This window comes from Mycetomoellerius zeteki, unplaced genomic scaffold, assembly GCF_001594055.1.
Source record: "Mycetomoellerius zeteki isolate Tzet28-1 unplaced genomic scaffold, Tzet1.0 scaffold735, whole genome shotgun sequence".
Classification (NCBI taxonomy): domain Eukaryota; kingdom Metazoa; phylum Arthropoda; class Insecta; order Hymenoptera; family Formicidae; genus Mycetomoellerius; species Mycetomoellerius zeteki.
Genome location: NW_017257759.1, coordinates 274,267 through 298,471, shown reverse-complemented (window position 1 = coordinate 298,471; position 24,205 = coordinate 274,267). Strand labels below are relative to the sequence as shown.

General features: G+C 37.6%; 1 protein-coding gene across 3 annotated transcripts in view; it reads left to right on the top strand.

Moving 5' to 3' along the window:
* The window catches only part of cv-c (RhoGTPase activating protein), a 247,726-nt gene that overhangs the window by 201,343 nt on the left and 22,178 nt on the right, over positions 1-24,205 (top strand). For all 3 annotated transcript variants that reach the window (XM_018458604.1, XM_018458605.1, XM_018458603.1), the window contains exon 10: positions 20,165-20,328. In XM_018458604.1, coding sequence (XP_018314106.1) covers positions 20,165-20,328 — 164 coding nt within the window. The remainder of the gene's footprint in view (positions 1-20,164; positions 20,329-24,205) is intronic.

Genomic DNA, 24,205 nt, shown 5'->3' with positions numbered 1-24,205 from the left:
GGTTTTGTTTAACCTTTAAGGGAATGCTTGAGTGACCAAATCACATTACAATTGTATAAATATTCGAATTGACTGAACGGAATAAAAAATCCTTTTACAGGATTAAAGTAGACGCAAAATTAGGAGGTGGTGCAGTGGACCTTGTTCTAAAATCGAAAGAATGTTAAAAAATTTTTTAACTTTTTTTCGATTTTAGAACAAGGTCCACTGCACCACCTCCTAATTTTGCGTCTACTTTAATCCTGTAAAAGGATTTTTTATTCCGTTCAGTCAATTCGAAGATTTTTATACGTAATGTGATAATTTGGTCACTCCAGCATCCTCTTAAGCAGTAGATGTTTTAAAAATACGCAAGTTGATAGACGCAGTACTCAAAACATCCTTTAAAAAATTTTTACATATTTTTTATTAGTATATTATGTTATAGTTAAAATATTTACCCTCATGGAATAGAGGAATGTAAAAATAATGAACTTTCAAACTACTAGGATCTGGGTAATATTTTTTATTCTTCTTTTCCAAAACAAGATTTTAAAGGAAATTATACATGGAGTGCTGTGGCCACCCCATCTACCCACTTGAAAGTTAAACTCTCCACGTTTGAATTCTCGTAATTGCGTCGAAATAACGATCGCACTAACTGATGAATAGTTTTCGGAATTAATGCAGCCATTTAGAGATGCTTTTATTGCCACAGGATTTCATCGTAATGGAGTTCGCTCCTAAATTTCAAGACTAATTGTAAACTTGAGTTCAGATTACTGATTGTGAGTATTCAACGTCAGTCCCGCGGTACTTCGTAACGAAGTTCCATGTTAGATTTCATCCGATTAATCTACCGCAGGCACTTCAAAGCGTACAAGCGAGAATTATGCAACTCGAGCGGATTCTCGAGCGTGGAGAGAAGAGCGCCGAGGGCAAATTCTCTGGAATCAAACGCGCGAATATCATCCACATCTATTTCGGTAATCGCTCGCGCGAGCATCTGCTCCTCGTTTCTTCGGTATCTCCGACAGTACGGCAGATACGTATAAATGTTCCGCGACTTCTTCCTCTCGCCGTCGAATACACCCGGAAATATGACCGCCGTAACATAACTGCGACGCCTGGTAGATTTAATTCGGACGTAACTGGGTTACGCCGTCGTTCCTTGCCCACCGTCGATTCCGCGAAATAGCGCGTTATTTTACGATGGCCGCTCCTTCGACAAACATCAAAGCCCGGATTCTCGGCGTGTCGTCGACCGTCGCCCGTATAAATCAGGAGTCCCTGGTTTCATCTCGAGAGGGTGCAAAACTCGGACGGATTTATGCGCATTGCGCATCAGATACGCCCGACAGCCGTATAACGACCCGTCATCGCCCGCGCAACATAATTTTAAACCATGAGCTTCTTCCACGATGACATGTGAATCAACAGGCGAAAAAACGATGATGAAACTTGCCGACTTCGGCAAAAATGCCAGTGCATGTTGTTCTCTTGTTTTTACAATAGCATGAGGCTTCCTATGATAAAAGGTCAACGAGTTAATATAAGAGACAAGTAGGTGAGTGATGACATGAAGGTCAATGTGGTATGAAAGTACTGCAGACATCGCAACGCGAATTCTGCCATGCCATCATGGGCGGATCTTACTTTCCTTTTATTCAAGCTCCATAAATTCCCTGCTGCTCGGCCTACGAAGTTAGTCGGCGAAGCGCCAGCGAAATTCGCCGTTGTGTACAGTTTAATCGCTGCTTCCCACGGTACGTGCGGGGCATCGCCGATTAAGCCGTCTCCGAGAACGGGCTTGATCGTTCGCGAATAATTTCCTCAGGTTGCCCCCAACCTGTCCCAATCCTCCTCTCACCTCGTCGCGCTGCCCCGCGTTCTCCTTTTTGCTCGCACGCGCCGCTCTCGCGCCGGCGACAAAGTAATCTCGCCCGGGATAAATTATTCGACGGCCGGCGAAAATGTAAATTCGCCCCGGTGGGCGAGGGCGGCGATTTATACGCGACCAAGCGGGATACTTTGCTGGCACTTAAGTGCCAGCCAATCCCTTTTTCGCCCGTTGCACGCGCTCGCTAATTTATGCGACTGCATTTCGCGGTATTCGCGCTGCAGACGCGCCGTCTCTCACAAACGCTAATTCTACTTGTCGCGACGTTCGCTCGCAGACGAGAGAGACGAACGAGAGAACCCGCGAACGTTCAATGACGAATTAAAGTCTTAGTTACGATACAAAGCATTTGCTTCACAAACTGTACGATATCACTCGAAAGAATTAAATTCTAGGATAACTTATTAAATTGTGAAATCGAAAAGTTCAATAAATGCGAAACTTGAGGACTATATCGTCGCTCTAACATTTTTATATAAAGAGATATATAGATAAAAATCTGATAGAATACAATTTCCTGCCAGAGAAAATGAAACCTTTTTCTCTCAGTGTCTCTTTCATGAACAACACTCATTGATTTATTTTATTTTATATTCTTTATCTCTGCCTTCTGATTTAATGATCCATTAAACTGACGTCAGCGAGAATCTATTCCCTTACGCGACGACCGCATTATCGTTGTCGTTTTAATGTCGAGAGAAAAATGCGAACGTGCTCGGTCAGTCGGTGCACCAGTTCTTTGCGACCGCAAGTGAGTAACGCACCCTTGAAACTCTTGAGAGTCACGTGACACCTCTAGACACGTTGAGACTTAAAGGATACTTGGAAACGAACTCTGGTCTTGAAAATACTTGGCCTCGGCTCGAGTCTTGCCTGACGTCACGTGCGATTAAGATGCAGGACCTCCTACGGTCGTTTTATTATTCCTATTCTACCTAAATATCTCAATTCGATATCCGTTTAATCTTTCTTGATGCAAAAAATACGTCGTGCGTGATACCGACTTTACTTTTTATTATAGTGAACGAATTAATTAACTCTTCAACATTTCGAGAAATGTTGAAGAGCTAATTAATCCAAATACGTAACTTTTATGCAAAAATGTCTACGGCAAATTATAACATAAAAACAATCTAATCATAAGATTAGATTACATATAAAATAACAATACAACACATAATTATATGATATTATTACAACATTAAATATCGTTGTTACTTAAAATATATTATCATGCACTATTTTTAGACTCAATGAAAGTTAATAAATGCATCATAGGGCTGGGCTACCACTCACGCAAACGCGACGCACGCATATTACACGTTCACCAAGTACGTGCAACGAGGGGTTATTTCGAGCGGTGACATTGAGCACCGGTTGAAAAATGAAAAAGCTCACGGCGCTTAAATATACTGAGAAGGACGGCTCTATACGAGACTTGGGAGACGCCGCGGCGCGCGCGACCAGCCACACCTCTATATTCGTCGCGTCGTAACGAATTACTGTGCAAACCGGATTAATGTAAACCACCCTTCGCGAAACCTTCGCCCGTGCGAAGACCCCTGCGGACAAAAGAGTATTAAGAGTGTGGGAAGATTATCTGGTGTTCCTCGCCGTGTCGCGTTGCCGCTTCTGTCATTAATTCTAAAATGTACGAAGACTTTCTGCTTGTACATTCGTTTGCTCGTCCATAAATACCGAGAAAGATGCTTTCAATTTTCTAATTGTATTTCTAGAAGGATTATTATGATTTTGTATAATTGTAGAATGTATGTAGTAAATCGTTGCATTAATGCGAATTTCTACTCGCTTATGTTATAATTTCATTCGTGCTTACACTGTTAAATATCAAAGGAGCAATGGTAACCCAATCCAATCTCTTGAGTTAAATAACATTTTCTTTTTTCAACTTCTATCTGTCAAAATGTAAATCAATCCACTTTTGTATTTCAAAATAATATATTAACGTATGCGCTTAGCAAATAATAAACTAAATTTGAATTAAATTATATAAACTCCTTTGTTTTAATCAAATTAACAACATATTAGGAGCAGTGGCAACCTATAGATACGGTTAAAAATAATTCAAATTGTATGGTATAATTTGACGTTATGAATTTAACAGTAGTGTAAATCCAATTCCGCGGACATTGGCCCGCATCAGTATTTCTGCATTTAGCTTAGCCCGAGATAGCATTGTACGCAATTTTCGTAGAAAACAAATAATACTCGGAATCATAGACAGTCACATTCCGCGAGATACAAATGCAGAATATTAACCCCAGAAGTAAAACTGAATAATTTGCTGCCATCCACGAGAGACTGCAATTTTAGCAATTAGACTGGATTACAACGCGAGTGGCTTTGCACTCCGTCAGCGAGGTTCAAGCGGAGGGGGTTAAACCGAGAAATAACTCATCCTGATCAAAGATTTCGCCTGACTCATCTGACTCGTCTCGACTCGTCTTATGGACACACACTAAGACTCCAGCTGACACGCGGACGCGATGGAACGTTCGACGAGACTCTCCGTAAAGTCAGCCCCCTGTTTTTCTGGGAGCAATAGCCTGGAGTGCTGCCAAATCCGTAGATGGTCGAAGCTAGGAAGTCGCATCGGAGCAGGTATTTTCACGCCCGGAATTCGCGGGATACCAAAGCTCTGATCATCGTGGCAGAATCTTCCCTCGATACACCGAACTGTGGTGCTTCGAGTTCACGACGAGAGCAACCGTCGTGGAGTAAGATAGCTCGTTGCGTTGGTAGGCTGCCCGATTCTACCGGGAAGGATATAATTTACCTATGTATTTCGGGAAGTCGCGGGCCGAAGATGTGTACCCCGACGACTATTTGAAGCATGTCACCGTGTATTCTCGAGACGAGGAAGCCGATTTCGCGCTCAACAGACGGCTGTCAGCCCGTCTGGCGTCCGATAACGTAATTATGTAAGTACTTCTGCTTAGATCATATCTTTGATAATGTCATTTCCTACTCAGATATTTCCCGAAATAAATTCCGATTCCAGAGCTCTTAACTGATTCAATTGATTAGCGCATGTGGGACATGTGAAATAAGATCGTGTGTTACATATTATATAATAGAATATTCGAAATAATTTCCGTCAGTTTCGTAAGACTGTTAAATGAATGAACATAACAAGATAGAGTTATCAAATATATATAATCGTAATGTGATATTTCATATTAAATGCATTTACTTGTATAACTTGCATCGGTGATGAACGAATCGCACAAACGTAATTAATTCCGAGACAAACGTAATTAACTCCTATGCATAAAGCAGCTTTATTCAGAGAAATCGTGTAGAATAAATTTGCACGAATACCAAGATCTACAAGCGAAGTGTTCCTTTTCGTACATTAGCTCTAATCTAAGAATTTTAAACAGACATGTACGCCGGAGGATCCCAAATCGACGTCCGAGTTCTAATGGATCTGCGAATCCCGCGAATCGGCTATCTAAGGTTTTGGCAACATGCCAGGAATAGTCCGCGGGGTGCACACATAGATCTCTTTGCCGAAAGCAAAGGGGTCTTTGACACATCTGTTGGGGGTGAGCCAACTTGGAAGTGTGGCTAGCGCGCTGTAACGTGCACCTGGATAAACCCGCATCGTCTCCTCTCTTGAATACAAAGATTAGCAGTGATGATGAGAGGCGCCCGCCGAGCGAAATCACTGTTTTAATGGAATCGATGAATATAACCGGCAGGAGGGAGAGAATCACAAAGGAACGACCGGTAGTAAAGTCTTAAGTGCATGCGCACAGTAGCCAACGCTTCCACGAATTTCTGTCTTTGTTACTCAGATCTTCGTAGGAGGCCAGGGGATTCGCGGGGATAGATTTTCCACGCGACAGGAACGCTGCAGCGTCTTTGAACAGCTAACTAAATATGCGGGGCGATTAACCTCAGCGAAATACAGGCGGAATTGATTCCACCTCTGACGCAAAACACCGATGAACGTAGCTGATACGTAGTAGATACGCGTCACAATGAGAGAAATCATAAGGACTTGTACTGAAGAAATTGCTTTAGTCGAATCAATCGTTTTAAAATTATAATGCAATGGTATACATATATATGAAGAGCAGAATTCCAAAATACATTTTGTCCAAAATTTCATTTTTTTAGTTAGAGATGGCATAGTGTTCAGTGTTGAAAGACTCATATTATAAGCTACTTTGAGATGTTCAGAAAGACATTTTTTCATCGTTAATTTATATGCTGAAAAAACATAGACATTTCGAAGTGCATTATGTTTTTAACTAGAGACAAACAAAATGCATTTATTTAACATTTTTAGCAATTGTTTAGCAATTTTGTTTAATATTTCACATCCTACTGATTGGCATATTGTTATTTTCTGTAAAATGCGTAATTTTCTTGTGTGCTTCTTTCTCGTTTTCTGAAAATTATAAATTTTGGACAAAACGCATTTTGAAAATCTGCTCCTCATATATGTATTGGGGGGGGGGTGATTGGATATTATGAACATTTTAAGAAAACATTCTGATATTTCTTGCATACTGAAGAATTAAAAAAAATCTTGTTTTTACTATTTGATAGGTTCATTAGTATTTTATATATTTTGATATTGAAATTGATTATTTTAAGACAAATATTAAAATAGTGGGAGGTCGTATTATATTCACTCAGTGCTCATATTAACCTCTAGGATAGAATAATATGTGCATCCTTATGGATAATATGTGAACACATGAAATTTTTTTAAAGAAATTATACAGAAATATCGTGTCATTGATTTTGGTGTATGCAATTTCTTTGGCATAAAATGAAATTATCAGATACTTATCACGTACAATATACTTATTCGTCCATTCACATAACATCCGAATTTTCTCATAATACCTACCCGAACATACGAGTATACTTTACAATTAACTATATACTTTACAATTAAAATAACTCAGTAATGTTTAATTTTTTTTAATAGAATTCTGTTATTAGTTCAAATCTTATTTTTTAGTACACGGAAAGAATGGTTTTGTTGAACTATCAAAATATTTATGTAAAATGCAAGCTTGTTAAAAAATCAAAATTTTTTAATGTTTTTATAGCGTTGCTCATCATGCTTGAATTTTTTACATAATTATTTTAAAGGCCCATAAAATTATTTTCAGATCTATATCTAGCTAAATTTTTAAATATTTTAGCAAAATCTTTCTTTCCGTATTATTATTTTAAGCGATATAAGTTTTGATTTTTTATATATATTTTCTTCAATACTTACATAATATAGATTTTTTAAATTTATATAGTGCAATGAGTATTGAAACTTCGTAGAAAGAAAAAGGAAATTTGTATAATAATGTTTTCCAACGCATCTATAATTAAGTTTGAATTCGCAAGATCAAACTCAAGATCGTACACGAACTTAAAGGGATACGTACTCGCCAAGTTCTGGTTACGCCAGGCATAGCCTGTATAAATAATCTCGACTAAACTATCACGACACGGGAAATAATCCGCGTCGCCGGCGCGTCCATTCCCTGGCGTTCTCCAGTAATAGAATAGAAATTCTCGCTAAGTCGCGCTTCCGAGATCTCTCTCTTTCTCTCTCTCGCTGGCATCTCTCGCCAGGCTCGTTCCTGCGTATATCTCGCGCAGAAGAAAATGAAATGTAAACTCTGTGCTCTCGCGAGTGGAAACGTAGAACGGACAGATGACACGAAGACACAGTTTCTACGGGCACGAAAACACCGACCACGTCGCTTCCACGAAAGGCGCCTCCGTCGTCGTTGGTGGGCTGCAAATAGTCTCGGAATGGATCCCTTGGTAGATGAGAAGGGATGCGCGAATGTTGCACTTTCTGCCACGCAGTATCTGTCTTCGCGGCCGGCTCCTGATCGCTCCCGGGCTGATGGAGCGAGAAATTCGCCCAGACACGATCAGCGCCGCTTTAATGCTGCGATCGTCCGCTTCCTCGGACACCGATTGAATCAGCAATGCGTTTCCACGTAACAAGCACGCAGAATATATCAGAGAAGCTGTATGCATCTTACTTGTACCTGTACCGTCGCGAGTTAAGCCGTTCGGCGTCGCCTCGTTTCACTCGTGATGTTGGCGAATTTACGTGCGACGCCGACGCATGCCTTCACGCGCATTAAGGTCGCCCGAGTTTATCGTGACAATGAACAATGGCATCACTAGCGATTATTCAAATAAGCACTATTTATAATACACGCTAGAAGGAAAATTAAATCCCGCGCAATAATCGCGGAGAAAAGCTGTAATTCTTTCCGCAAGATGGATATTTAGGATATTACGGATGTTTCGTGACAACTGTTCGTCATTTTGTTGAAATGGTTCTTGGCATCAGTTTTTTTTCTGTGTTACACAAGAGTTTGTAATTCGCAGAACACTGCTAGCTATATCCAATATAATTTATGCTTGTGACGTCTTCGGATCTGTTACGAGAGACATCAAATCGTGCTAGCGATGGTGTGGAGAACTTTTTTTCGGAACCTCGCGTGACCCACTAATCGCTTTAAAGAAACAACGATCGCCTCTGAGAGCTTTCTCGGTACGGGAAGCTTTCTTTACATTTGTTTTTTGTTCGTGTTAGCAACGGAAAGATGCTGCGTTGCGGTGCGAAAATTAGACGTGTATTTCGGGCGATCGTAAGCCACGCGCATACAGGCTTGTCACCCCTTTTAGCTTTCGACGTTAGGGGATTTTCCCGCATTTGCTTTGTATTCGGAGATGTTGCGTTATTTATACGTCATTTGCTTCTCTTTCAAAGATTACAATTTATTAGTGCTAGTTACGTATTATGAGATTTTTATTTTAATATAAGAAAAATGTATGCAATAAATTTACTAAAATATTTATTGCATCAATGCAGCAAAAAAAAAACATTTTTTAAACAATTCTATTGTCAATTACTTTCCAAATTTATTGAATTCTGAGAGAGATTCATAAACTTTTATTAACAAATTATAGTATTTTTAACCCTTAAACGCTTTTCCGATCTGACTTTTCAATGCTTTTTCGCGCGATGTTTATAATCTTTTATTGATAAAATAAAAGTACATACATTTGTTTGATACCTGGTTATATTCCTTAATGTCTGGTTTTTTAATTGAAAATAATTTTTTACAAGATGTTCATTTTTATGAAAGTTTATAAGCAATTAAATTATAGGTTGGGTTTGTCGTACATCAGTATTGTTCCTGTAGTGAGATGTTTAAGGGTTCATATTGTGTATTCAAAAATATTTCCTCAATTTTCATTCAAATCAGCAAGATTTTTTGTTCAATATTTTTTATCGCAAAAGGTCATGGTTATTTTAAAAAGCAAAACTTTTTTTATCTACTATTAATATTATATATATATGGAAAGTATTACTAGTAATACTATATACACATATATAAAAAAATTTTATTGAAATATCTAAAAATTTAACTATAATATACTTATCTAAAAATAATTTTATTGACCCATAAAAATAATTATGTAGGACGCTCAAGCATAACGAGAGTTTTGACATTTTAGCTTGAACGCTCGATATAATTATTTTGGTCTAACAAAATTATTTTCAAACCTGTATGCAGCTAAATTTGTACTTTAGCAAAACTATTCTTCTTCTTTCCGTGTATAAATTTTATAGTGAAGGAAGTGTTAAATTTTAACGTTGAGATATATTGAATAAACATATTAAAATATAAATTACAAAGGAAATATATAAGTGACAATAAGCATCATCTGATGCAATATCGTGACAACTCGACATCGGTCACTGCATCATACATCCGGGGGTATCCGTCTTATTCTCGTACTACTCGGTCGCGCGGAGCGAAGTCGAGTGCAGGGCATGCACCCGTGAAATGCATCGGTTGCATCTCTCCCCGTTCCCGTTCCTCTCGTTCCCCTTCTCGTAAACGAACACTGGTGCCTCTCACCGTGCACACGCTTCTTCGTGCATTTGTATGTTCGACTCTTCCCCTCTTCTGAGACCAGCTGCCCCTCGGGTACGACTTCTTTCTTTCTCCCTCTCTCTCCCTCCCTCTCTCTCTCTCTCTCTCTCTCTCTCTCTCTCTCTCTCACACCACCTCTTCCTTTGCTTCTCCATCGGCCTCTTCCCTCTCTCAGTCGCACGTTTGGTAGAGTCGTTCTTCGTGTGCCGAGCCTCTCTTCTATATCGCTGCTACGCGCCGACGACCGCTAGTGGAGAGCCGACCGGCGGAAGAGTCACTACGTTCGCTCGGAATTACAATTGCTCGCGTAAGAAGCGCTCGTCATTCATCGCTCATTGCTCCGAATCGCATGGCACTTCGAGTTGCGTGCGTCTCACGCGCGCCAAGTTGCACGTCTTCAAATTGCACGCGCTTCCACTCGTGACCCAGGGTGCGAACAGGACGAGACTTTTCAAAATAAACATCTCGGTGCCGCGTCGAGGTGGAAGGCCAGTGATCCGATCGATGCCCGCAAGTGCAGTAGCATCGTCGGGAGCACTAATCATTTGCAGTGACTGAAAAGAACTTTGAATGTGGAAACGCGACGGTGATGGACAAATTATGGAAAAGCGTGCGAGAGTCTGACAATTCGAAGGGATGATTTATTATAAGTGACAAGTGCGACTGGATCATTTTTGGATAGCTGTTTGATGACGATTGACTAGATATAATTCGAATGGGCCGATACAAAATTGAAGTAAACACATATACATGTGTATCGATGCTCTTATTCCTATCGCGGGCATGACGGGTGTCGATGACCGAAGACCGCCAGCTGGAGTAGCGATCGATAAAGTTTGACGTGACGCAAAAATATTGATACGTGTGATCTGTCAGTTTGATTACATTCGATCACCGAGAATCAATAACATTCCGCTTTATTACCCCGACGCGTCAACAGTTTGATTCTCCGTGAAATTGCGTGCGCTCTATGCGATTTGCGGATCACCTGCAAACTGTAGGATTTTCACGGCGGAGAGAGACTCCTCGGTAGCGAGGCGATTAAGATCGATCTCTGGATCTGGGCGTAGATCTCGTGTAAGGCGCGCCTAGTAGTCGGCGGTGCGGTCGATCGATCGTGCTATCATGACTATGTGGGTGAGAGATTAGGAGTTGGCTGGTAGCCATGAGTCGCGTCGGATTCCACACGTTCGTGTGACAGAGCGAGGAGAGACATTTCGCCGTTTCCGTGGAGAGGAGAAGTTCGTCGCCCGCGCGGTGCGGTCACGGATGTGCCGACGGTGCCTCAGCGGAGACATGAAAGGTAAACAGGACGTCGGCGCGTTAATCGACAATCGGTCTTACAATTGTCTGATTTACGCCTTTTGTAATTTATTTCGTCTACGAGCACGGTTTATAGCTTTTATCTTATCTCTCGGCTCTCGGTGTGTGCTCGACATTTTGTTCCCGCGTCGAGCGCTACACGCTCCATCGGGCAATAATGTCGCAACATTCCAGGCCGGGATCACCGCGCCAGGCCGAGAATTGAAAATTTTGCAATAATTCCAGCTTAAACGATAAAATCCATGAATTTCGCAAGCGAGCCCTCTTGACGAAATGAAATGTTCTATTAAGTCCCGTTAACTACTCGTGCAAACGTGAATATGTTCGTCGGCGTTATAACGACTTTACTATGCAAATTATAGATTTCCTTTTTGATGTCATTCAGGATTTGTATATTTGTATCTTGCTTTTTCATATTTAATTATTGCTGATATATTTAAACTTCATTAGAAAACTATATTATTTTTTTTTTACTGGTACTTGTTTAAGTTTCCAAAATTGCATATGTGTCGTTGTACATAACAGTTCGTAATTATTAATATATACACTTACAATTAGTGTTAAATCATCTGACATCAAGATACTTATTGTAGAATTAAAACGTGTGGATATAGACTAATATACCATAGTTATTATAATAATAATTTATTAATAATTCTCAATTTCAAGATAATTAAAAACGATGTCAACTATATTAAAAATTAAAACTGATTAAAAATAACATTAAAACTAATTAAAAACAAATTAAAAATAATTAAAAATAATTCTGAATACACTGAACGAAATACAAAACAATGTGACATATGAATCGTGAGAATATGTCGCACGAACGTTACGTATGTAATTAAAAAAATTACATTGGAAAAATCACGGAAAATAGTCCGTGTGCGCTCGTATTTTCACGTAGGAGTGAACGCCCATCGATACGTATCATCCTGCTGCAGCAAGCCACGCAAAAATCACGATAATTAGTTTGCTCGCGGCGCAATAATTGCGAGTGAAGTCACCCGTATCTAAAAGGACAATCTTATGTCATACCGCTGAGGTACGTAGGCGTAATTATAGTCCAGCTGCAAATAAAAATGCTCGTCCTTCGTTTAGTATCGACATCGGCTATCCTGCGACGAAGATCCTTCCATATACTGATATAACGTCCGCGCGATTCGAGCCTCCTCGACTATTACGTAAACGCGTATCAAAATTCACGAAGGATACTTCGATGCTGTTACACGAATCCAGTTTTAAATGTGACATCGTCATGACCGTGGGAAAATATATTTTATCGGAAAGGAGATGAGATTGAACTTATTACTTAATCACGAATTATCGCGCGAATTCAAGTTGAAAATTAAACAAAAGTAAATAATTGCGAGAAAAAAGAGAAAATATAAAATATTTAAAATAAAATAGTTCAATAAAAAGAATATTTGAACAGATCTATAAAAATATAATTTCTACAAAAATTGAGGGTACAAAAACTAGAACGTCTGAAATCACAACTTAAAAATATTAATTATCAATGATAAAATTAATTGACGATCAATTTAATTTGTGATATTATTTCAGCTTCAGTTTGTGTTTCAAAATTCGACAGTAATTGGCGTACAATTTATATAATTGAAAGATATATTTAAAATTTATATATAAATATTATTAGGGACCAAGATCTACTCTCAATCTTCTTTACTCATTTGATAATATTATTATTAATTTTTTATTATTTAAATTTATGATGATTAAAAAATATATATATGTATACATATATATATATGATATTGAAATATTTTTACACTTTTTATTATATTTTAGTAATAAATAGAGGAAAATTCGATTTGCTTTATGTAGATAAATATTTCATCATCACTGACTTTAATTTTTTATGTTTTAATTTGATTGATTGTGGGAAGTTATTTGACAACGTGCGTTAATAGAACGACATTTTATTATGTAGGAGCGATGTTTTCACGATAAACAGTGTGATATTCTACAATAGCATTTGACATACAATGTACATTGTAACATAATAACAATTGTGGCGCGTGCATAATGACGTTTACAAATCTAATATCTCCGCAAATGATAGATGCGATCCTTATAATAGTGTTACGATATAATTGATGAATTTTCGATACAGCATCGCAATTCCGTGAGAGTACCGCTCCATAACTCATTCATCATTATTTTAATAAACTTCGCAGTGGAATAAAATTAAACCGCCGTATTAAAGCAAAATATAATCAATTATCCACAGATTTTGTTATTTGATAATCACAATTCTCGACATCGTGTATTATTCTAGCGAATTTTTATGAATACAATTTAACTGAAAATACTGCTAAATTTATTGCACTCACAGTGAATATCATCGCAGTTTGCGGAAAGATACTTGACGCAGTTTATGCGCAGTTTAATGCATGCACTGCGCTGTGCACATATAAACATATTTACGTCATTGTGTCAAAAATGCTGTGCTGGCGGAGAAATCAAATTTCGCAAAAGAATAGCATAGCTGGTGTCATTTCACATAACGATTAGTCGTAAACAAATCCGTATTCGCGAATATGATCGCATAATATTCGTGTATCGCGATCGTGAAACGCAATAATTTTTGTTACGATCGAGCCACAGCGTTGCAATTGCACGCATTTAAAACGTTTCTTCCTGCGCTCGCCTGCACGCGTTCGATTATTTACTCGCGACAGATTTATCATCGGTTTCGTAATAATGAGACAGACATCGTCGCGTCTCATTGGCGTCACCGCAACCCTCGCGGGGGCAAATGTCGTGAACGCGACGGATACGATGCAGTGTCAAGGGTTGCATTCTTTCATCGCTGACGCATAGCACCAGGAATTTCTGAGTTTGCACAGATAACATGGCGCAGCTACCTCAGATTATTTTTATCTAACCCATTCTTTATTTGCTTCCATACATATTTGCACAAAAATATAATACGTATTCGCAATAAAAAGTCGCTTTATTTAGAATTGAAATTGATCTTTTCTAAAATGTTACAGTATTAAGTAAATTATTATAATTTAAAATCATTAGTTATTACATAGCCGGAAAGAACACATTTCTCATATTAATTACTAAGATAATTAACATTGAAAATTAAGTTCGAATATGTGCTGTACACTTATACTTACCAAATTTTTTATTAATAATTTCGACCTCTCTTCTATGCAGCAATAATAACAAAATTCATCTGTGCATGATTTATTTGCGATTTATACATGCCTTGACGCAGTTCCGAGTCCTGATTTAAATGTTTCCGAGTTCGAAGTTAACAATTGTTTCACTATCGTTAATAATAACTTCGCGACACACGTGGTTGTACGAGAGATAGTCGTTAGCTCTCGCCAAACTCTCCGACAAATTTTCCTCAATAAAGTCCGAACCGCAGCTCATCAATAATCCGTAAGGTCTTTAATTAGGTGTTCGAAAATGAAAAAGAATATTGGTCGAAAAAATTTTGTATCGCTCGATCAAGAATCGCACCGATTTCAGCACGGAGTTCCTCGCTAAAGAGGTCGAAATACAGCCTTAATTCTTAGGCTGACACCGCCGTTTAATCGTCGCGATAAATTAATACCGGCGAACACGTTTGTGCGCCTCTCATTTGATTTGTTGATCAGAGTCGCGCATGTGTATAAGTGTATGTACGTGTGCATATGTGTGCCTATTTGATTCGTTAGAAACGTGAATCTCGAACGATGTTAGGTTTCGCACGGTGAGTCAGTAGAGCTGACCGTTGCTCGAGTCGAGGCTCCCATAAACATGTCACGGCGCAATGCAGCCGGACAGGAGACATTGCGACGCGCGATGCAGCGACCCACATGCCAAAAACGGGAAGAGGAATGGCACGAAACCGGCCAACGGGCCGTCCCAACTGCAAAGTTGCATTTACGCCCTCGAAGAATTCTCGACGTGAACAGCTGATGCCCCTCATATATACGAAAGCATCTGGCGAACAACGGTTACTATCCAAACCACTAGGTTCATTGATGCTGGCCTGATCATAACAATTTTTTTCTTTTAATGTAATTAGATACGTACTATAATATTAGAAAAATATCACAACACATTTAATGTCGTAAAATCATTTTTTAAATTATTTTTAATATCAAAATGTAATTTTTTTATTGTAATATTTTTTAATACAACTTGAAAACTTAAAACTTGTAGCTTCGGCACATACCTTATTTGAAATTTCTTTAATAAAAAAATCAGATAAGGAAAGGCGGCGCGGCGTATTGCGTGACTATAAGTATTTGTGCTGGCACGTTTATTAAGGGTTAAGGACGATCGATCGATATTTATCGTATTATATCAACACATTCACTTCAATTACCTAATACTAACAGCCGCAGTGGTATCGATAATATAATTACATAACACTGGCGTGAGCAATTAGGATACTAGGCGTGAGAGGGACTTACGAGACGGTATGGGACTTTCACTTTTTGCAATGCGCGTGGGAGACAAGTGGCTTTATAAAACTTTAATTTAATTTGTGCGTACGGGCTGCGCGGCTCGGTTCACTGCCGCAGCCTACAAACGGATTCCGAGCGACGTAACCGCCACAGGCGACCCAGATGCCAAAAGCGGGAAGAAGAAATGATACAGCTTGGTAAACGACAAGGTTTATTCTCTTAAACTATCATATAAACATGTTCCCTTCACTGCGGCGATTGTGCAATTATTTTTAAACATACGTTTAAATTAAAGATACGTATCTTTAATACAGAAAATAAATTTGCAATTCTCGTGAATTTTACGCGAAACAACCAAGATGAGTGATTTAGAAACAGACTTAATTTGTTAAATAATAAAAAAATTAGATTATACACAATATATAAAATAATTACAATAAAATAATATAGAATTATTACTTATTTTATTATTTCTAATATGAGAGACAAGAATAAAGAAGGCTTTATTAACTGTATTTTTAAATTTTTGAAAAGTTTTATTAAACTACCAAAAAATCACTGTAAAAAATTTGTAAATATCTATGGTTAAAAGAGATTACTTCTTTTCGATCATATATTCGAATATATCGAATACGCGATCGTAAAAGCTTTGAAACTATCAGCTCTAAACTGACAGCTCTAATACGTCGGCAGGTCTGGCGAACGCGAGAGTTTACGCACGCACATGTGCGTGCAAACTTACGCGTGCACGAGCGTGTGTGTTTAGACACAAACGTACGTATATACGTACCACGTACAAAGTGCACGATTGATCATAACTCAGACGAGTTCTCGCGATCGAAGCGCACTATGAATAGTAGCTAATTGACCCAGTTGAACCCGAGTCGGTCGGCGCAAGGCACGATATAAATACCGATACTGATACCGCCCATCGAACACGTACGGGAATCACGCGACTCACGTGTACACACGCGGCCACACACGCGCACACACGCGATCTCGCAAGGATATTACCGCGGGTCGTGTCCACGGAGGATCTTCTCAACCGATCCTTCGTGGAATTCCAGCGACGCGACCGAATGTGGGTGTCGTGTCTGACGATCGGCGTAATAAATTAAGGATGTGATCCGATCGATCACATCGCCATTCTTGGCCCGATACACCACCAGATAAATTTATCAAGTCGCTTGCCGAGTGAATTTTTGTGTCTTGCGAACGACAACGAGTTGCCATTATAAAATTGATCCTTTTTTTGACCTTGGTAAAGAAGATGTGTGTGAAAAATGAGAATGGGAAAGGACGATATAAAAAAGAGAAAATAAAATATCTCCCACAAGGCAGACGAGTATATGCAAGATTTACTCAATCCCTTAATGGCAAGGTCAGGGTGTGACTTACGGCTTCGTCGGTCAAAGAATTTGTTGTCTTATTGCAATTATTTGAAGTCAATTATTAATATGTTTTTATCTGTAAATAAACAAGAAAAAGTTTTATTATATATATTTTATCATTAGGTATTAGATGAAAAGATTATTTGAAGTCAATTAAAGTTTTATAGTTTTTCATCTATAAATAAAAATAAATAGATAAAGAAGTTTTATGTTACTCAGTTATAAATAAACAAGATTATGTGTTATTATTTACTTTTGTTTTTACCTATGTTTGATTAGATGAAAAAGACCGGATTCAGATCCCGCGTCTCTGAATAAGGTCTGAAAACCCACCTTGTTATTAGAAGGCTAACATACATCAATAACAACATTTTTTACAGCGGCAAACAAACAGATCGGTATTTGCCGCTAGTCATTATCGTGATGCTGACGAGTGAAAGTTCACATGTTAATTGATTCGTCAGACGAGCAACGTATACATGGTCTGTGAGTTTCCCAGTAAAACATGATTAGTTCGTAACTAGTATATCCAGGAAGCGAGCGCCGATCATTAACTTGAATCTATCGATAGCATCATAAAATCCTTAACGAACGGTCTGGTAGCTAGAAAGTATTATCCACTTGTGATGCGTAGCTGGCGAAAGATATAAATATAAAGATATGCACATGTGCAATGAATCAAGTCATTCTTCATCGAATAACATTGACACAAGCATCATTCTATATTCTCATCTGTTGACACTCTTTATTGGGATGCGGGACTGCTTGCCAATCATATCATCAGTCTCAAGATATATTTTATACACTTTTATATAACTTCAAAAAGCTCAATAAATTTCCTAGTGAGAATTTTTGCCTGTTTTGCATTCGGTATATGTCAAATCACGTGTGTAGTGAATGATAATGTGAACCTGAGATGAAAATTGCTGCGGCAGTTTATAGTACGGCAGTTTAGACGACACGTTTATCGTATTCGAAGTACGTATTCGAATACTGCAAAAACTTCTAGCTGCACTGCGTGAAGAAATGTTAACGATTGGAAAATACGAATGCGCGTTTAAGCGTTTCGAAGAAAGAGCGAATAAGTCGGTAGATAACCGGTTAATTTATCCCCTATCAAGTAACATTAGGAACTGCCCGAAGTCATTAATCATCTTTACGCTTTAATAAGTGAAAATAAACGTGGCTGAAATACGCGCGCTTATAATTCCTACAGTAGACGGAATTTGTTTTAATTACCAAGCTTGTTTACGAGAAACTTTAATTTCCTTAATGGAACATTATGGCTATGTCTTCTTTCTTTGATATTTTGTGCGAACAGATAAATAAGATAGAATAATATTTTCAATATAATACTCTTTCACAAAAAAATTTCGGTACCACGAAAACGTTTGCTTATTAAAGAACCGTTCTACTTTAAGGGTCGAATCGATTCTGGGATCCCGGTTAAAGATCATAGATCCAAGATCTCGTTCAGAAGATCTAGGCCAACGTTGCGCAAGTCGTGACAGGAATCTTCCGAACTTTTACGAAAGATCACAGTGACACATTTACGAAGAAATTCTAGAGATGTAGCATAGAGAAAATCACGATTTTAATTTTTGCTAACAATAAAAGTGAATCTTTTTTTATTATCATTACTCCTGCAAAAAAAAAATAACATCGATATTTTATTTACAAAAGTTTATTATTGTGACAATTTTATTACATGTAAAATAGATTATATAACTTGATAAAAAACCTGAAATAACCTTTTTTTGTTCGCAACTTTTATTGGGAACAAAAATTATTTAATATTTATTGTAAGGTTTCAACAGCTGTTCGTGTTAATATAATAGCATTTATAGCGTTTATTTTTCGAAGCCATATATTACAACATTTAATAATTTGTATGTACAATACAGGATAGCCATGTAACTACAGAGAGTTTATAAATTTTCGTATATATATATATATATACATATATATACATATGAAATTTTTATATTTCAATTTTTATATAATTTTGTTTATTTTTTTTCTCGTTATAAAAGAAGTACAAAAAAATGTTTCTGTTTAATATTACAAATGCGTTATTTGATTGAATTTTAATTAAATTTATAAGACAATGTAAGAGAAATTAATTGTAGAGAAATGTTTCAGACATTATAAAATTTAATAGCAAACCTTAATAATGACTATGTAGGAATGAAACGCGCGTTTCTACTTTTTAATTTCGAATTCAAACGTTTTGTGTAAAAAAAGATACAAGAAGAGAGAGAGAATGGACAGCGATACAATCAACATGGATCTTTGAATTCACGAGGAGATTAATGTTCATGGACTAAATGGACATGGATTTGGCTCATTCACAGCGTATATACCTGTACGCATTTAGCGTATTCGACATAAATGCGTTATTTGATTGAAGTTTAATTAAATTTACAAGATAATATAAGAAATTAATTATAGTTAGATAAAATTTAGTAGGCTGTCATAAAAATGACCATACAGAAATGAAATACAAGTTTCTATTTTTTAATTTTAAATTCCAACCTTTTTGTACAAAAAAAATATAAGAAGAATTGAGCATGACAACGGTACATTCAACATATGATGGATCTTCTTCGAATTCACGAGGAGATTAATATCTTTGGACTAAATGGACTTGAATTTGGTTCGTTTAGACATTATAGAATTTAGTGGGATGTCATAATAAATTATTATGACATCTCTCACTAAATTCTATATTTAGATTCTATAATGTCTAAAACATTTTTTTGAATTTTTTGTAATAATGACTATACAGAAATGAAATATGCGTTTTTACTTCTTTATTCGAATTCAAATGTTTTGTGCAAAAAATACAAGAAGAAGATTGAACGGCACAACAATTGTATAATCAATGTGATGAGCCCTCTTCGATTCATGAGGAGATTAATGCTTGTGAACTAAGTGGATATGGATTTGATCCATTCATAGCCTATTGTGTTTATCGCATTTAATAATAATCAAACGATTCTGAATGCGCCGTTGTAACAAACAAACGCAGCTGATACGGATATTTTTGACGATATCAAATATCGCTGCGATGTACTTTTTCGTTTACGTAAATACGCGCGTAAGCGCGATATTTTATCCTATTTCGTGCGATAATCGAGCGCGTGATACGAAAAATGACGATCCACTATTTTTGTGTTTCAGACTATCAGTTTCCGATTGACGTTTCCGGCGTAGCCAAGGACCACCCTTTCCTCGAGGCCGACTCACTGCAGAGCCTTTTCCGGCGTCTGCACGCCCTTAATCGTTGCGCCAATATGAAACTCGACACGCATCACACGCACCACAGCACGAGTCACGGCAAAAGCGTGAGTACACGTCAAATTACTCGATACGAACTACGAAGCACGTACGGGAAGTGTTATGCAAACGCGCGGATACGCAAAGATGCGACGAAGCATTTCAATGAGAATTCAATTAATCTTATTAAAATTAAGCCCAATTTTATTACTATCGACTTTCGCATTTTACGTAACTTTCGTTTTAAAGAGGTTTGCAGGAACTAGTTCATTTCCGCTGCTTTTACGCTATTTTTTGCCCTATTTCTCTGTAAACTTATTTTTCTTTCCTTCGCAATTTCTATCTTTTGAAATTCTCATCGTATCTTTCGAGCGCTCTCTTGAGAATTTCCCAATAGACGATGAGATCTAGATAGAGGCGATCTCAAGGCGGAAATGTCAGATTAGGCTGGAGGTCAGTTGGAGGAGACAAGGATAGCTATTTAAATATTTCTTAGAATTCCATGGTCACAGTGGAACGATTCGAATATCATGGCTTACAAAAGTTTTTTTTTAGTGACGTCGTACGTGAATTTTTATATTATTAATGTTTATCGTTGTTTTATATATTATTTTATATATTACAGTCACCAACATATTTTATCTACTTCCTGACTCAAACTTTAACTCTAACAAATATAGCAATTATTGTCTATCGCGTCTGAATCACTCAATGCTATTTATTATTTACATCTATTTATATATTAACTCTTTGACTGCTTTTCTTTTGGGAAACACAAAAACGTCGTTCTGTTTCTATTTATCTTTACTGATTTTAGCCAAGAAGGCTAGAACGTTACTTGTGTCAACTGTGTTGCTTCAAAGGAAAACAGCCCAAGTTAATATATTAAAATAGATGCAAATAATAAATAGAGAGAAAGAGCACAATAATTGTTCATAGTTGCTAGATTTTAAAGAGTTTACATTAGGAAACAGATAAAATATATCAGTTTACATATACGCTTACAGACCAACTTAACCCTATCTCATTGATATTCTTACTTGGTAATCTATGATGTATGATAACAATACATCGATATTTGAGCCACACATTATTATGGCTTTTATGACACGTTCGCACATATGGTCATTGCTATGCGCTGGACGAAAGCATCCGTGCTATTCCTACGACTATCCGTGGAACAGTGGATAAACGAATGGAATAACAATTAACGATTGTCACGTGACGGGGATAAACTCGTAGTTAATTACTTTGGAAAGCGCGCGCTGGAGTATCGCAATTGAATGTATCGTAAGGACGTCTAGCCATGAATAGCAATACACGTAGTAATTTGAAACTTGTGAAATTTGTCATTTTATTTTTTTGCGAAAATATTTGTCATCTTTTTATTATTACGAAATGTCATTATTGTTACTTAAAGACAACTCGATTTTACTTTTCATTAATTAAATGTTTTTAGATAAAAAAAACTCGGGCAAATCATAACTCAAAAATGTGTTCTTGCATCTCCTTGTATTTCTACGAATTTTACTTCGCACGTCGCTGAGATAATCAGCCGTATTATACGAGCGGTCGGAGTGCGATGACCCACAATCATGTCATTCCGACTTCACCATCGCGTACCACGTGGATTAAATACAGCTGATCCGAAATAAGCGCAGCGAATCTACGAGTCGGCCGGTGATCATAAAGATCAATCTGTGCGAATTACCGAGTGGGAGTGTTACTGGGCTGCTCTCTCGAGGAAGTATTCACCGTAACTCTGGTGAAGGAGCACGCATCGCAAATCAGAGTTAAAAGCATTTCGACGAAGTCTAAATCAATTATATCCGGCTCGGTCGACCGAGATCGCGTGGATCGATCCGTGCGATCGCGAAAGGAGAATCGTTCGGATTTATACACGTGTAAAATGTACCGACGCCACAAAAGAGATGATATCATGGCAAATCGATCGTGTCTTTGTAGACGCTGAGTTTCGACATTGATTTGTGTATCGTATCGCGTATCGATCTTGGTTTTGAGAAGCAGTGAATAATGGATCGATCGGCCGCGGTTGCAATCCATCGATAAGCTCCTTGGAGTTTGCTCTATCGCGCGTGACGAACCGAAAGCAGGCTATTATCCGGTCGTCCGTATGCCAATATTTTTCTGTAGAAAGATATTGACTTTCGGAAGAGTTGCTCTCCAGTGAGGTCAATTCATAATACATTGTCCCAGATATGCCCAACGATAACTCCAAAGAATTTTTTTATTTGCATTCTTTTTGTTGCACGATATTTAATATAAAATTTTATTTTTAGTAAAAAAAAATAAACTCATCTTTAAAATTGTTGATTTTATTTCTAAGGTATTTTTCAGTAGGTATGTCTGAAATGTTTTACATAAAAACGCGCTTTCCTTTCTGCTACATAACGTAACCTACCAAGCAAGGATTATTTTTTATTATTGCGATCTGTCGCAACTGGCATTTTAAAAAAAAAACTTTGAAATAATCGATAGATAGTACTACGGTATTGAACGACGACTTTCACGCCCATAAAGGGCTCACGCATATGCGTGCAGCCGTACACGTGCGTGCTTGCCAGCAACAGCTGCGACAAGTGGCAAGCTCTTACCGGAAGCCGAAATCGTTACGCACGGTTGTATGTTTAATAAATAGAAAATTTATCTGGCGATCGTGCACGAAACGAGCCGCGAAAAAAACTGGCATGAGAATTTTTCAAATAAATGTCCTTAGATGGGGAGAAAGCGCGTTTACGCGCACGCGTTCGGTATGAATGAATATACGTACGCGAAGCGTCTGCTAACGCGCGAAAGTCTCGCCAAATTTGTAGCCACGGTGACTCGCAAGATATTGCGAAGCCGATTAGACGACTGTCAGATCGTCGCCTTTCTGAGCAAAGAATATCCGTTACGAGTACTTTGTGCACACGTCGAATATGATCGATGAAACATTTCATTGAAATGAAACATTGCGTACGATTTTGATCGAAAAATTATAAATATCTTTTATGTTAACTCTTGCGTGATAATATCATGTAACAGAAATATAATTATTGAATATAAATATCGGAACTGTGTAATATAAAAGTTACGTTTAGTCTCATTTGCTACGAGACGGCAAACTTCCAAAATTTTATGTGAAAATGAATACATGTATATGAAAACTTTCAAGTAGAGAATCTGACAAGAAATTTCAAATTTCCAAATGTTAAAGTTCAAAGAAAATTAAAAAAGATGTAATGTTCCAGAGTTGTTGAACTGCAAAAGTAAATACATTAGTAATTATGACGCGTCTAATTTTAATTAGATCAATGCTCTCGGTTCAACGTTCTCTGGCGATTAATGAAACGTTGAAGGGGTATCTATGGTCGCTGAATTGAGATTAATCAAAATATACCGAGCAGACAGTGTCGTAACGCGCCGATATCATCGCGGGGGAAAAAAAGTTTATAAAGCGGTTTATTTTCTGCCTGTGTTTTACTATTTTGTTATCTCATTGACCTAGTTTACGCCCAAGGCCCATTGATTCTCGCGCAAGTCATTTTATTCGCCTATCTTAGACCTCGGTTACTAAATTGCTGTTACCTTCGTCATACGGACAGTATTACACTTATACAGTAACGCGAGGTTACTTACTATTAGGTAAGATCAGTTTACAAATGCCAAAACTGTGTGACGTGTCGAGCCAAAATAATCTCTCAGTTATTTGGTGATAATGAAGATGTATAGTAAATAATCAGGGTTGGCAAGTAACACCGTCACTTTGTTGATCGTTACCTTGTTATAATAACGATTTGGTAATGACATTGTAAATTTTTTATGATGGTAATGCTAACATCAGAGTTAGAAAAGTCAATTGTTACTTGTAATAAATTGAAAAAGTCATTCGTTACTGAAAAAAATAACTCCTAATTTGTAACGCGTTACTTTTTAGTAACGAGT